Source organism: Dendrobates tinctorius, unplaced genomic scaffold, assembly GCF_039654945.1.
Source record: "Dendrobates tinctorius isolate UK_male_01 unplaced genomic scaffold, ASM3965494v1 ptg000250l, whole genome shotgun sequence".
In the NCBI taxonomy this organism is placed as follows: domain Eukaryota; kingdom Metazoa; phylum Chordata; class Amphibia; order Anura; family Dendrobatidae; genus Dendrobates; species Dendrobates tinctorius.
The window spans coordinates 7,395,469-7,411,372 of NW_027361917.1; the positions used below are offsets into that span (position 1 = coordinate 7,395,469).

The 15,904-nt window shown below is 39.8% G+C and overlaps 1 protein-coding gene across 3 annotated transcripts in view; it reads left to right on the forward strand.

Moving 5' to 3' along the window:
- The window catches only part of SNX5 (sorting nexin 5), a 118,843-nt gene extending 110,581 nt beyond the window's left edge, over positions 1-8,262 (forward strand). For all 3 annotated transcript variants that reach the window (XM_073557452.1, XM_073557453.1, XM_073557454.1), the window contains exons 9-13: positions 2,710-2,749; positions 2,846-2,932; positions 3,689-3,848; positions 5,623-5,708; positions 7,592-8,262. In XM_073557452.1, coding sequence (XP_073413553.1) covers positions 2,710-2,749; positions 2,846-2,932; positions 3,689-3,848; positions 5,623-5,708; positions 7,592-7,642 — 424 coding nt within the window. In that variant the 3' untranslated portion in view covers positions 7,643-8,262. The remainder of the gene's footprint in view (positions 1-2,709; positions 2,750-2,845; positions 2,933-3,688; positions 3,849-5,622; positions 5,709-7,591) is intronic.
- The last annotated feature ends 7,642 nt before the right edge of the window (positions 8,263-15,904 follow it).

The window sequence follows — 15,904 nt, forward strand, 5'->3', positions numbered from 1 at the left end:
CGTCAGTATGTTAATACCTGACAACCCCTTTAATTCCCATAGTTTTATTGTTACAGTCAGTATTATCTCTTTATTATAAGTCAGTGACATATTAGCTAGTGATGTACATAATATATTAGAGAGGGATGTACGGTATATGCCTTTGCTGACGGATAAAAGAAGAGGTTTAAAAACTTGTGATTTCCTGGCTGATTGGTAATGGGTTAAATCTGCCAAGAATTTTTTTAAGCTGCATAGCACCGATTTTATGTTACGGCACCCTTGGGCTCCAGGAGGGCAGGGTTATTGGTGGGGAGCTATACTGGTGCCATTTAAGTGATATTTGGCTTACATGCTTTCTTTCTGCCATCACCAGCAGGAGTTCTTTACTGACATGTCTTGTCAATATTATTATGGCTTTGTGTCCGATTATAGCTAAAATGACAGTAAACCTTTGGAAACGTCACATTAGATGGCACTTGAGCATAACCACAGTATATTATTTTAAGGAACATGGATAAAGGGCAATTGTGTGTACATTTTATGCCATTCAGTATCGTGCTGGTATAATACAATGTTGTATTAGTAAAATAAGGACACGACATACTGTTTGATCTCAAACATGACAATACAAAGTCCAGTGTAAAGTAAACACAGTTGTGTAGAAACTTTGTCCATGTCTACACAGCTCCTGTCAAAAATTAACTGTGTATTATAAAATTAAGTATCGCTAGTACTCGATAGCTGGAAATTGAAGAGAACATTGCAGACAGTTGTCTATTTCCTTACTTTCTCCTTCTTTTTTTTTTTTTTTTCCTCTAGTTTTCTGCTTTGGGTTTATTTTATTTTCTCAAGCAACTAATGTACAAGAATTACGAAACGTGAAAACTTTTATTTAAATGTCAGTCAGCAAACGTTGTTATTGTGCCTTTCTTCAGCCATGTGTCTCCCTTATTGGGCCCTTCTTGAAAATTTCGGGAATGGTTCTTTTAATTTAAAAATAAATTCCGATTTCGGGCTTAAAAAAAGAGAAAAGTTGCTAATTATAGAGGGCACCACATTTGCAACTGTTTTTTATAGCCCTTTCAACAATTTTTGAAAAGTAGGTGGGCTTGCGGGAGGAAACATACATCCTAACAGAGCTACCACCTTTTACTCTGCAAATTGATGTAAGCTATATTGCCAATCTACACCAGTGTATAGTTAACATAGAATTGACTTTTTCGTCAAATTTATTAATATGTTGCACATTCACCGCAGTGGCAAAACCAGCAGTTGTATAGCAACACATTTCAGCCTTTTACATTAAAGGACTTCTTTAGTCTAATTGAGGTGCTTCAGTCCCTTATTAAATCCACAGCCATCGTCAGTTTAAGTGGCAGATTTTCACATTAAGATATCCCTGTCATGGCCCCCATAAAGTATGATGTCCCCAAATATAGTATGATACACTCAGTGAATTCCTACACAGTACCCTAGATTACTCACCACACTGCAAAGTATGATACCCCCACAGTGACCCCAAATAATATGAAGGCCTGACACAGCCCTCCATACAGTATAATGGCCCTTACATCCCCTCCACAGAGTAGAATAGCACCAACACAACCATCCACATTGTCTAATGGCCTGCACACAGTGTAAAAGCCCCCACATAGCCCTCCAAACAGTATAATTTCCCCTATTGATTAAAAAAAAGAAAAATGCTCACCTTTCCTTGTTCTCTCCTCTGTTCCGGTCTCTCTAGCGTGTAATCTGAAGCTCTACATTGTTCAGCAGAGCGGGAGAGATGTAGTGACGTTATTGCGCGCCCGCTGCGCTGAGACATCAGAGCTCAGACAGGCAGGGACAGTGATGGAGGAGGGAGCTGACTGCATCGTCATTCACAATACCGATACAGTTGAAAGTGCGATAGCAAGCAGGGGGCCCCGGCACTAGTACCCCCACTCTTCCCCCGATTCACAGGCCCCATGGCAGTCGTGTGGTCTTTTGCTATTGGTAGTATGCCACTAACCGTTTGGTTGGGTAAAGGTTTTTGAAAGAAATGCACACAAGATTTTGTTGTGGTTTAGAGAACTCATTTTTAATACCCCGATTAGGGCATCCTGATTGAAAGCAGGGTCATCCCTTACTCAAGACCTCCATTAGAGAGCTTAGAGCAGCAACATTGAGCATCTCTCTGAATGCCCAGTGCATCCGTGTACTACATGGACAGCCTGGAATCTTTACTTGCGTAACTATCCGAGTCCTGTCCGTCTCTAGCAATGGATTTTTTAAAGAGTCAAACCTAAAAAATTCCAAGTATTCCACTTCATCTTCCTCTGCCACTGTATAATTACAGTCCTAGTTATTGTATCAAGAATTCAATTGGAAAACTTTTTCTATAATAATGTGTTTTGAGCTTCGTTTGTACGGTTCTTAATATTGTATTTGTGTGAAAGGTATGAAATCATTCAGTAAAAGCAGCTAGTAACACAAGGTGTAGTCATGCCGTTATAAACCTTGCCACGCACATCACATCCAGGCATTAAAGAGGTGTCCATGACTGTGCCTCATGGCAAATGGTTGTGTACTACACACAGACTACCGTATATTCCTTGTCGCTGTTATCATAACAGCAACATAAACTATAAAAGTGTCCTTATCGCTGCACGTTCTTGAGCTTATATGAATACTTCTTTTTGCTTTCATTACAATTCATTTTACACCAAAATTCTATTTTTCCCCCAGATATCTGTTGAAGCTAGCAGAATTGTTTGAAAAACTAAGGGTAAGATTATTTTATGTAGATTATTTTTTATTTTTGCTATTCTTGTAAAAATATCGTACTTGGCGCTCTCAAATTTTGCCATCTCTTTTGTTTCAGAAAGTAGAAGCCAGAGTTGCATCAGATGAAGACTTAAAGCTGTCAGAACTCTTAAGATACTACATGCTCAATATTGAGGCAGCCAAGGTATGTGTGACAAAAAAACCCCATATATAATGTGTGTGTGTGTGTGTGTGTGTGTGTGTGTGTATATTTATTTATACAGCTCTGGCAAAAATTTAAGAGACCACTTTCAAATGTTCAGTTTGTCTGATTTTTCTGTTTATAGGTATATTTTTGAGGAAAGCGTAAATTGTTCTTTTAGTCTACAAACGTCTGACAACATATCTCCGAATTTCCAAGCAATAATTTTTTTTTTTTTTTCTGAAAAGGAGAAATAGTCAAAATTAAAAAAAAACCAGTGCTTTCAGACCTCAAATAATGCAAAGAAAACAAGTTCATAATCATTTAGAAACAACAATACTAATGTTTTAACTCAGGAAGAGTTCAGAAATCAATATTTTGTGGAATAACCATAACAACAGCTTTCATGCGTCTTGGCATGCTTGCCACCAGTCTTTCACACTGCTTCTGGCCCAAAAATTTAAGTAGTTCTTCTTTGGTTGATGGCTTGTGACTATCCATCATCCTCTTGATTACATTCCAGAGGTTTTCAATGGGGTTCAGGTCTGAAGAATGACAAGGTTTTGATGTGGTGGTCTCTTAATCTTAATTTTTGCCAGAGCTATATGTGTGTGTGTGTGTGTATATATATATATATATATATATATATATATATATATATATATATATATATATATATTATAGTATGTGTGTGCAATAAAAATATATATTTATATGTGTATATTATATTTTTTTATTTTCCTATCCAACGTCCTTCAGGACCTTCTGCTGAGAAGGACAAAGAGCCTGGTCGAATATGAGAACTCAAACAAAGCTCTTGATAAGGCCAGGTTGAGAAGCAAAGACGTGAAACAGGCTGAGTTGCAACAACAGCAATGCTGCCAGAAATTTGAGAAGCTTTCGGAGTCTGGTAAACAAGGTAGGGATGAGTGGTACTCCATTCTCCGTCATTGCTTCCTTCTTCAGATGGCATGCTTCAACTATTTTTACCCTTCCGTTATTATTATTGCACATTTGACTATTTCTCCTTCCAACAAGTGCAAGAATGGGAACAAAAGATCGACTAGTATCCGTAACAATAATTAAAATCTCGTCAGAGCCCTAGCTACCATTGTATGTTTAAGATATTGCAACTTGATATCGTAACGTTACGGAAAACTGGTAACTTGCTTCTCCGCTCCCAAAATTAAGAAAAAATGAAGAGTGAGGAAAATTGTAGATATACATATAAATATTAATTATAAAGAGAGAGATATTGTAAGCGGAATAATGTGTTTATTCTCTGTGTTGAGGACCTGAGCTTCCTCGGGCTCCTGTACATTACACACAGGGTACCCGGGAAAAAAGCCATCTTCACCTGATGCCCAGAGGAGCTCCTTTTCCTTGTACATGTTCTGCTTCCTACATGTAATCCTGCAATGTATTATCGAGAGGCTCCACTACACAGCCAATCAGTGCCTGCACTTATAATAATACAGGCGATTTATTGGTCAGTGGTGAATGGAAAAACTGCTTAGATCAGTGTTCCCCAACTCCAGTCCTCAAGGCCCACCAACAGGTCATGTTTTCAGGATTTCTTTTGGATTGCACAGGTGATGGAATAAGTGATGCAATTATCACCTGGGTGAAACTAAGGAAATCCTGAAAACGTGACCTGTTGGTGGGCCTTGAGGACTGGAGTTGGGGAACACTGGCTTAGATGATCCAAAAAATATCCAAGAACTTCTGATGTTCTCTGAAAACCCATATCTTGGTAGCAGAATCAGGCTTTAGGCAGAAAAGATACAACGGGTGATCTTTTCTGACTGCGTGGCAAAGAAATAGCTATAAGTGTATGTTCACACGTGGCATTATTGCTGTGTACTTTAAGCATTGTATTTGGTGCGGAAAATCCGTATTGTTTTACAGTACCAGCATTGTTAATTTATGAAATGTCACTCATACGCTGCACTTTTTTCAGCACTTATTTTGAGTAATATATAAGAATAGTACATGAAAATGCAGCATGTAAATGCAGTCCTAATCCCCCCTTCTCACCTCTGTATAAAACACGGATGTGAAAAAACGGTACTGGTGTCATCTGTTTTTCATTGGTGTGGAATCTGTATGCCAGTTTTTACCATCAGTATGTCATCAGTGTTTTTCCAGTAAGGATAAAGCAAGAAATTGCAAAACCTTCTGTAGTTTTCAGTGTTCAACACTGACACATCCAGGTTCTGTACTGTTTTTCATGGACCTTTAGACTTGTATAGGCCCTTGTCATCCATGGTGCAGGAAAAAAACTAACACGTCAGCAGCCAAATATGTTATAATGGGTACATGTGGGATCCGTGAAAAAAACTGGTGCCACCCGTTCTGGAAACATGGACATATGAAGGAGGCCTCAGGCTGTGGCCAGAAACCTTGTATGTTGAGATAATCTATCTAGTATGTATCTGCATATTTATTATTTCTCGTGTGGTCTCACCGAGCTACTAGGGAGGCCAGTTCATAGGACTAGTGGTAGTCCTGGTTTTTACCAATGAGAAAACAATGGCATATCCTAACTGTGAGAAAAGTCCTATTCGGATACTTGTATCTCATGACTATATTAACACAGCATAAATAAATAGACATTTGTGAGTTAAAGAAAATGTAACAACAAAAGTTTTCCTTCTTTGGCAATCTCGCCTGTACTGTAACTTCTGTTCTAGAACTGACCAGCTTCAAACAGAGAAGAGTATCTGCTTTCCGAAAAAACCTGGTGGAGATGACCGAGCTAGAAATTAGGCATGCCAAGGTTTGTGTTAGATCTTAACTATATTTTTTCAGTTCACATCAAAATAAGGTGAATTTGATGTACAATGTGTGAATCTCTAGTTCTAGAAGTTCTTTGTTTATTGCTGAATATTTGTGCAGAGATTGGGTATCGATAATATACCTACAGTCATGGCCGGAAGTGTTGGCACCCTTGAAATTGTTACAGAAAATTAAGTATTTCTCCCAGAAAATCAGTGCAATTACACATGTTTTGTTACACACATGTTTATTTCTTTTATGTGTATTGGAACAACACAAAAAAGCAGGGGGGGTCAAATTGGACATTGTTTTACATTAAACACCAAAAATAGTCCTGGAAAAATTGTTGGCACCTTTCCAAAATTGTGGATAAACCACTTTATTTCAAGCATGTTGATGCTTATTCAAAATCACACCTGAAACCAGATAAAAAGAGGAGAAGTTAACTCGATCTGTGTTTTGTGTTGTTTCAATACACTCAATGGAATTAAACAACGTGTGTAACAAAACATATCATTGCTATAATTTTCTGGGAGAAATACTTTATTTTCTGGAACAGTTTCAAGGGTGCCAACGCTCTTAGCCATGACTGTATGCTTGTATATCACACACTTAAATTATAATTTATTACTACTAGGGATGAGTGGACCCGTGGAAGTCCGGGTTCTGGTACCCAACCGAATTTCAGTCCAAAGTTTGGTTCGGGTACCCGAACTTAAACTTGATCCCGTACCACATTGAAATCAATGGGAACCCGGACTTTGGAACTGGAAAACTTCTCGTTTTCTTTCATTTTTTTTTTTTGCTTTCTCTTGTTGCTCCCTAACTGTAAAATGGACTTCGAGGAGAAGTCCATGTTCGGAGTTCAGCATCGACACTAGGTGTCCGGTACGAATCCTGAACTTTAAAATTCAGGTTCCCTCCTCTCTATTACATTTGCTCCTATTTTTGCCTAAATTTTTGTGTTCTAAGCTTGTTTCTGACTTGCACCAATTTTTGTGTGCGCCTCTTTTAAGGCTATTTTATGAGATTGCATTTAAAAAGTAGTAAAATTTATTGTCAAACCCTCTGCTACTCCGACAGTCCCTTTCTGACAGGGCTACAGGGTTGATATCATTTTGGAACATAAAACAACGATGGCCTTTAGAACACCGGACAATGACTTTGAGATAGAAACCCACTCATGGACCCATAACATGCAGAAAGCCGTGACCATGGCTTCTATGTTACCTGGCACAATGCTGCTGTTGTAAATCTCTGCGATAAAAGCATATGGAGTAGGCTCATGGACACCAATAGTGTAAAGGCAAGCGACTATGGAAAGCTGTTCTTGGCAAAATTGGCACAATGTAGAATACCTTGTGCCTCCAGGTCTTGAGGGGGCTGCCTTGCTGCTGAGGATGTAAAGACAGGAACATCATAGAGAGAATCATGCAGAGTGTCTTGGTTATTTTTTACATAATTGCCCCTTGATGAAATTGTTCTGAACGTAGGTAGGATATGCATACTATCTGTATGGAGCCACTTAGGGGTTCTCTACAGGCTCCCATGTCTGCCAGGTTTGTACTCCAATAAACCCTGTGCTTCGGCTGGTCTCCATAAGAGAACGTGGATTTGACAATGATTGCAGGCTCAGGTCCCTAATAAGAATTTAAAAAAAAAAAATTATAATTATGATATTGCTTTTATATATTTATGGTTAAATGAATAGCATCCGTCAAAACTCCAACTTGTCTTGCAAAACAACAAAAAAGCCCTCCTATGTCAATATCAGGGAAACCATAAGGTATCATTCTTGGAAGGCGAGGAGAAAACCAAAGGAAAAATATGAAAATTGGTTGTGTGTTCAACAGGTAATTGTTTCTTCCTTTGTTTCTTTCACAGAATAACATGTCCTTATTACAAAGCTGCATCGACCTCTTTAAGAACAGCTAAAAAGCAGACATGACCTCAAGAAGCACCAATTGCACTACTGACTTCCTGATCAGAGCGGCTCCGTCTTCATGTTATCATAACTTTGGGATTTTGAGCATTATCATGATAGAAGTCAGTACATTAGTATATGTTTTTTGCAAAGTTTCTAACAATGGGGGAAAATCAAGCTTTGTGACATGTTTTCTCCAAAGAGGTTACCAAGGCTTATGATATTGATAACTCGACAAAGGGACAGGTCATCGATTTCAGATTGATAGGGGTCCGACACCCGGCACCCCCCTTTAATCGACCGGATAATAAGAGTGAACATTGTCAGAAAAGCACAGCTCCATTCACTCTAGTGGCTGTTGCCAAGAAGAACTGCAGCTGCTCTTCAATTCAATAGGAGCTGTGTTCTGGTGAAGTTCACACCCGTGTGGAGGTAAAAACAGCTGTTTGGCAGGGTGCTGGGTGTTTGATCCCCACTGATCTGATTCCTAGGACAGGTCATCATACTCATGAACTCTGGCATCCCCTTTCGTCTTTTCCTGAGAAGTTATCTTTTTCATGTATTTGTTTATCCAGATGCTCTTTGCGTATATATTAATATATGCAATAAAGATTTACATTGTGTTCATTCATTTTCTCGAGACGTAGTTTATTATGTAAAAAAAAAAAAATAAATAAATTTTTTTTTTATTTTGGTCTTGTTAAAAAAAAAAAAAAAATGTAACCATTTTGCTTTTACAGGCTTTTTATTTCCCTGCACATTGCTATAAGTTAAAGTTCTTGTCATATTTTTAAATGGGTAAAACTGCAAAGTGCTTAGAAAAACTTTTCAGTCTAATACCTATTAAAAATCTTCAGTCTCAAGATTGGAGGTGCTGTATTTATGTTTTGTAGCACTGTTTTAAGCACCGCTCAGAAGTTGGCCTGATCGCTTTCATTTCCCAGCTTCCGTCCTCACGATCCTCTAATGCTGCAGAGTAAAAGCTGCCTTTTGTTTACAGCTTTGGAAAGTGCACAATTTGGACAAGCGTCTCAACCACCCTTCTGGTCTGAACTGTCAGTCATCAGGAGCACACTTGCCCCCCTGGCAAACTGCGAGGCAGGGGCAGCAGTGTGCTCCTGAGGATAGGTTAGACAACACCTTTAACTTAGAGTCCTTCAATAAGTTTGTTCTGATGGGGAATTTCTATCTCTTTAATCTGTGCATTTCTAAACTCATCTGTGCTGACTTGTGACCAGAGACCACATCAAAATTGAGTTGAACAAGGTCAAATTCGCTATGAACGATCAAGTGCAGATTCTTTGATTCTCACTCCACCAGACCAATCTCTGCCTCCTTGCATCTCAAATTAGAAGCAGACTAAGGCCTTTCTCCATGATGATCAGAGACGCAGACTGTTTTACTAGCCTATAAATCTTCCATCTGTTCCTCTAAATTGCTCAAGTTTATGGCCTACACTGACCCCATTTCCTGGAGGCGCGGAAGCGAAAAAGGTACCTTTTACCCATCTTTTGGCTTTAATCCTGTCTCTTTCTTTGAGAGAGATGCAAAAAAAGTAAAGTTATAAATACTTTAATAGAGTTAGACACTCTGCTGTCACTCATCAATCACTGCCAATTTTGATCTCTTCACGAAAATTTTTAGACCTTCATTTTTGGGTAATGGTAGTAAGAACATACATCCCTTTGCTTTGGAAAAAAGGACTCTTCCTAATATTTGCCTTTGGATCTCTGAAGTCAAGGATATTCTTCATATTGAGATCTGATGTCCTCACTCTAGGACTCCAAAAAAGCATGGAGTGCCAGGCTGGTGTTTCGGGACTTTCCTTAATATTTACTGCTCTTTTACTCCAAAGAATTAATAAATCCGCTCTTATGATGCTTTGGATTAATCTAAGACTTTGAGAGAATGGGAACCTTGTTTTGTTCCAAGTCTCCCTTTATCATCTGCGTCAGTTTTCTTCCTTTCCACCACCTTTACTGTCTTTTTTGGGTTGGCAATTACTTAGCCTCCTCATTAGCTGTATATGTGTTTAAAATGTATTATCTACCATAGTTGGTTCTGCCTTGATGTGTGTAAGAATCATATTCTGCCTGACATCGCCTTTTGTATATTTTATAAGATTTTTTTCTTGATTTTATGTTTTTAATATTTCCTGACTTGGTCTTTTGTTGCTTCTGTATCTCAAATAATTAAAAATTAAAAATAAAAGTTGAGCTGAACTTTGAGGTTAAAAATCAGCAGAGAGGAGGGCAGAAAAAGACATAAAAAGTTACAAACAAAAACCCCCTTAAAACCAAATAGTTCAAAATGTTTAGTGAAACTCCTTTTTTTTTTTTTTTTTTTTTCTATTCAAAACACATCCATTTATTTAACAAAAAAATTGTGCCTAAAGGTGTTGATTTCCTTTTTCTGTTATTTTATGGCAAATGATAAGATGTGTGGGGTCCAACCATTGGATGCCACGGCTGTGTTTGTCTCCTGCTTTGCTTGTCTCAGTGTATAGAAAGAAAGGTACTTTTATGTCCAACTGATCTGTCAAAACTTTTTATAGCGGGACCCCCCCCCATTATTCCTGCATTTTTTTGGCTGCTTTCCTGATTGTGGTATGTACTCAGAGCAGAGATTCACAGCCGGCAGCTTGGGGGCCACGTGCTGCCAACATTGCAATTTGGTATTGGCCTTAAATCTGGTCACGGATATTTTTGTCTGTCTGGGGATTCACATGTATTTTCCATGTCAGATGGAAGAGGAAAGGCGGGTGCAGAGATGGGTAAGTGGTAATGGTGGACTGTGAACCATCCATAGGATCCGGTAATCATATCATTTGGCCCCCTATGCAGCTACACAGGCCTATCCAATGCTAAGGTGGCACATTTCCACCTCCAAAGGGGGAATTGTGCATTATAATGATCTGTTGAATTGCAACGGGCCCCTAAACTGTTCTTGCACAGGAAATATATTTGTTTTTGCATCTTGAAGGCTTTTTCCCCCTTGAGGTTTTTACCCAGGTCTCCAGTTCTGCAGGGTGTCTGGGCTCACATTGGTTAATAAGTATGTGCATCCTGCAGATCTCCGGTTTTCTGCCATATGTCAGTGTGTCATGTACAGATACATTTTAATATGTAAGGCAAATTTTCCATTTCCGAACAGAGAAGACATTTGCTAACAATAAGGATCTAGTCATCTCTGAATTTAACAGTACAGTTTTCTTCCCTAGATAGTGCTTCCCCGTCACAGAGGAAATGTGCCATGCAAATATTTTTAACAAACGAATGCTCTTCAGAGAAAAAGAGTAAAAATAAATGACAGAGTCCACGCACCAGATGTGTCTGATGCTTTCTTAATATGAGACAGATGGCGACAGAGAAAACTCTAGCAAAGACAAGAAATAGTGTAAATGGTCACAAAACTGCAGCTCGAGAACCTCGACTTCTTCTGTACAGATGTATACTGGACTAATGACGCATGATTGACTGCTTGAGAAAATCAAAAACCAGAATTCGGACTTATATCATGCTGTAGCCGAAAATGAAGAGATTCAGTAAAACTAAGTTTAAAAAATCACATTTTATTGATAAACATTAAAATATTGATTTTAAAATTAACAACAATGCCCAGTAGGAGGCTATTTAAAACGCCATACAAATATAGAGTCACCAAAAAGTGAAGATATCCATACACTTAATTATCCAAATAGCAGGGTAAATTAGTGTTACAGCCATTATTATTAGGGTGAACTATATCCCAATATAAGTATAAGTAATCAATATTAAAAAAAAAAGGGAGTTCATCCGATATTATTACAACGATCTCAATAATAACATCATAGCCGCAATGCCTGAATCCCCATAAGCAACAGACCCAAGGGCACCGCCAAAACACAGCCAAAAGACTTGCAAAATGTAAGGAACCCAATGCTTATTTACCTAAGAAGATAGGACATCAGTGACTCCAGACGGCGTGACCTCCTCCACCCTTGGGAAAATAAGCAATTTATGAATCTTCATCTACTGCAAGTGATCAGGAGGTCCGACACAACGGATGTGCCAATGACTGAGCCACAACATTGTAACTTGTTTTCCAACTTTTTGATAAATCTGCCCAAGAAAAGTAGATGAGACCCATAGTAGGTAATACTCGGACCTTATCAGGGCAATGAGTATATTGTGCAATATTGTTGTCCCATAGGTCACCGCTTCCCTAACTGGTCCAGCAAAGTAAATAAGTAAAAGCAATAGTGCATATAAATAACACGGGCCATATATATAATACAAACAAAAGCGTAAACTCCTGATCCCGCCAGTGTCAAAGTGTAGCCAGTCAGGATGGTCCTAACCTCTAGTATTAAAACCTTACCATGTGAATAAGAGTTGAGCTGGACCATGTCCCGAATATGGATACCCAGCAATGGGAAGCTGTATGAAACATAATGTCCAGATCAAAGAAAGGGACATTACGTTAATACAGCTTCCCATATTTGAGCCTCGGTCCTGCTCAGCCCTTATTCACATTGATGCTTCTTGGACACATGGTAAGGTTTTAACACTAGAGGTTAAGGCCATCCCGATTTGTGTACACCTGGACGCTGGTGAGATGGCTTTTACCCCTTTTTTTTTTTTTATATAACTAAAATGTGTTTACCGATTCCTCCATGTTATTTATATGCAATATTGCTTTTACTTGCTTGCCGCAGAATACATGTTAACTTTGTTTCTTATTCTCAACACTGTACATTTTACAGTACTTTGATTTTTGGCTCAAGTACCCCAATGAAGTTAAAAAAGCTGTGTTGTGAAAGTCAAAATTAGCCATGCGCTTAAAAGGTTAAGTTGTGCCACTAGTGATACCGCTACCAAACTAAAATAACATGGCCATTAAATTCCCTTCAATTGAGATGTCTACACCTATTCAGTCTGGGACTGAATCCTAAATCCTATTTGGGAGTACAAATTTATGACGAACTTTGACACTCTCAGTGCTGGAATGAATGTGTCGCATGGATTTATGTCTTTTTACATCAATTAAGGAATTTCCTTTTAAAACCTTGTGGGGGCATCACAACACAGAACTAGACCCCAATCAGAGGACCATAAAACATCCGGACTACTTTATCTATGAACTGGTCCAATGTTTATATTTATGTTTCTCCCTCTCCCATATTGATAGTTCTGCTTCACGTCACTTGTCTTATCTATTGCATTTTTTCTAGGCTGTATTATGCATAAATATGTGACTTCAGATTTTGTATTAGTCTAGCCAGATGAAGAGACCTGAGTAGTCTCGAAAGCTTGCAATGTGTTACCATCTTTTCAGTTAGCCATTAAAAGGTATCAACTACTGAGGACTCTCAATCCTGAATATTTTTAAATCCTATTGAGCATCTTGGAAAGAGCTGAAACGTCTGGAAAAGACAACTTTCAAACACGAGACAACTGGAGCAGTTTGCTCTTGAGGAGTGGGCCAAAATACCTGTCGAGAAGTGAAGAAGTCTCATTGACAGTTACAGGAATCATTTGATTGTAGTGATTGCCGCAATAATTTGTGATACAAAATATTAAGGTAAGGGTACCATCATTTCTGTCCAGGCCTATTTCATGAGTTTTTTTTTTTTTTTTTTTAAATTCTGTGGAAGCATGGTTGAAAAGCAATCTCTGACTTTCATTTGTTCATTTTCATAGATTTTTTATTTATTTTTACTTTTGTCAGATTCAAATTATTTCTGTCATTGTGGGTTTTTCTGTCATTACACGAGGAGTACCAACAATTTTGTCCACGTGTGTGTGTGTAATATATATATATGGGGCGGCGGCGAGATGGCGCACTCGGAGTGCAGGACCGTGGGGTACTCGGTACCGGACCCGTCGACTTCAACGGGGACTGTGTCACAGCGGCGGCGACCCGGTCCGTGGCCCTGGGGCGTCCATTAAATAAAAATGATGAAGGGGGATGGGGAAAAGTTGTTGGTGATGTGGTAAAAATGAAGATAAAGTTTATAGATTAAATACGTGACGCCACCTGTGGTATTCTGGTCAGAGGTGACCAGCGCTGTGGTGTTGTTCCCTTGAGACTGTTGATGTGGCGCAGCTGAGGTGAAAATAGCTCTCCACAGGTAGAGCAATAGTCCCAGGGCAAAGATGTTAGATTAATAGTCAAAATGGCTGTGAACGTTGGGGTGCAGAGAAATGAGAGGAGGACACAGAGAGGTGCAGTTTCTTTACCTTTTACTATAATTGGTTGCAATCTGGAGTACCACATACAGGTGATGGAATGAGTCCGGCTCGCCTGGAGGCATTCAGGGGATCCACCTTGCCAGGTGGGGGTTTAGGACCTTCCTTCTGCGCTTTGTGTGTGGGTCTCTGCTGTTTAGAACTATGCTGCGACCTTCAATTGCTTGATGGATTTCACTAACCTGTACGGCTGTCAGCATGAGCCTATTCCACGGGTACCATCCTTTTCACCGGGCTCCTTATCTGCTGCCGTGTCCTCAAGTGTTCAATGTCGCACAGGAATTTACAATCCCCTGTACTTTCAGATTCGGCGATCAGGACATACAGCTCCTGACCACCAAGGACTCTGGCGTCCCTTTCTCTCCAATAGCGCTTCGCTCTGGGGTCTGCTATAAGCAGTTTTTAGCTTCCCCAGAGCCTCTCCATCTCTGCTCGTGTCCGTTCCCTCTTCACAGATCAGCTCTCCCTCACCAGCTCCTCACAGATCAGCTCCCTGTCTTGAACTGACTGGATCTTCCAGAAAGATCTTTTTACCTCCCGTTTAACTGTCTTGTCATTTCCTCACAGCTCCTCTCGTTTCCATGACAACCCCCTCAGCTCACTTCTAGTTGACTCACCAACCCCCTCTGCTGGCCAGAATTTATAAGGCAACTCCCTTTTCTGACCTGCAGCAGGAATTGTGATTTAATCTGTTACCTGACATGGGGGTCTGTTATGAGCTAATTTTCTGCTCCACCAGCTGGGAGTTCTCCTTCCGTTCTCCCTCTGGTGGTGACAGGAGGTAGTGAGGTTGGTTTAATTGGTAATGGTCTGCCACCTGACGAGGAGGATAATGATTGGATCTCTGGAGTATCAGACTGGATATAGGACAGCCGACGCCCTATCCTGGTGCTGGTGATTCAGTCTGCTTCTCAGGTCTTGGACTTCAGCTGTGCTCCAGTCTTCTCAAGTTGTTTGTTTTTGCTAATGTTCACACTTGCTCTTGTTGGTCAACTCAGTTTTTGTGTGGTCAGCCAGCTCGGCTGGGCTGTGCTGAATTTCCGCTCTTATTTATCTGTATTTGCCAATTTGCCTTTTTGTCCTTTATTAGATTGGCCTCTTTTTTGCTCTGTCTCAGAATATTTCAGAGTGCTGATATAGTGGGAGAAGTCTAGTGACTTCAGGGTTAATTTTGTTATCAGAAGTGTTGGACATTATTTTGGGTAGGGTTTTTTGGCAGATTGCAGACAGTTTCTTTCCTTTCCTGTCCTTTCAAGTTAGTTTGGCCCCATTGTTTGCTCAGCCTATTTTTCTGCCTTTGTGTTTTCATCTTGCTTCACCATCAATACATGTGGGGGGCTGTCTTTCCTTTGGGGTCTGCTCTGGGGAAGTTAGTTTTCCTTTTTTCTTACTTTAGGCTTATTTAGCTCTCCGGTTGTGACGAGGCGTCCAGGACCATCGTAGGCACGCTCCACGACTACTGCTAGTTGTGTGTTAAGATCAGGGATCTGCAATCTGAATAGTTACCAAACTCTCTGGTTTTCTGAGACTTAGCGTGTGTTGCTTTTTTCTCCTCGGTGACCCATTCATAACAGGGGTCCCCTTTCTGCCTCCAAGCATGACTTCACCTCATAGAGGGAGGCAATGTCACTGTGACAATCAGACTGGGGTGTCACATTCCCCCCAGTTAAGTTCAGTACGCCTGGACTGAGGAAACCTAAGAATTGTTAATAACAACAATTAATGAAAATCTACAAAGTCTTAAAAATGTAAAAATTATCAAAAACCAGACAAGAAAAAGAAACAATTGCACAGTTACTGTAGCGACCAGTCCTTACGCTGCTGTCCAGGAATTGTCTTTGTGCTTGTACCCGGAGTTTAGTTGGTGGGAACTGCCTTAACCCACTTTGTGTGTCGTCCCTGGGCGTGGCTACAGGGCACTCTGTAGATGGGCCTGTTTTCGGCCACGCCGACGGCTTATTTTCAAGGCCTTTTTGGAGTAACTATTTACAAATACAGTTCTGACCACACATAGTCCTGTAGCCCAATTGTCCTTTAACTGGT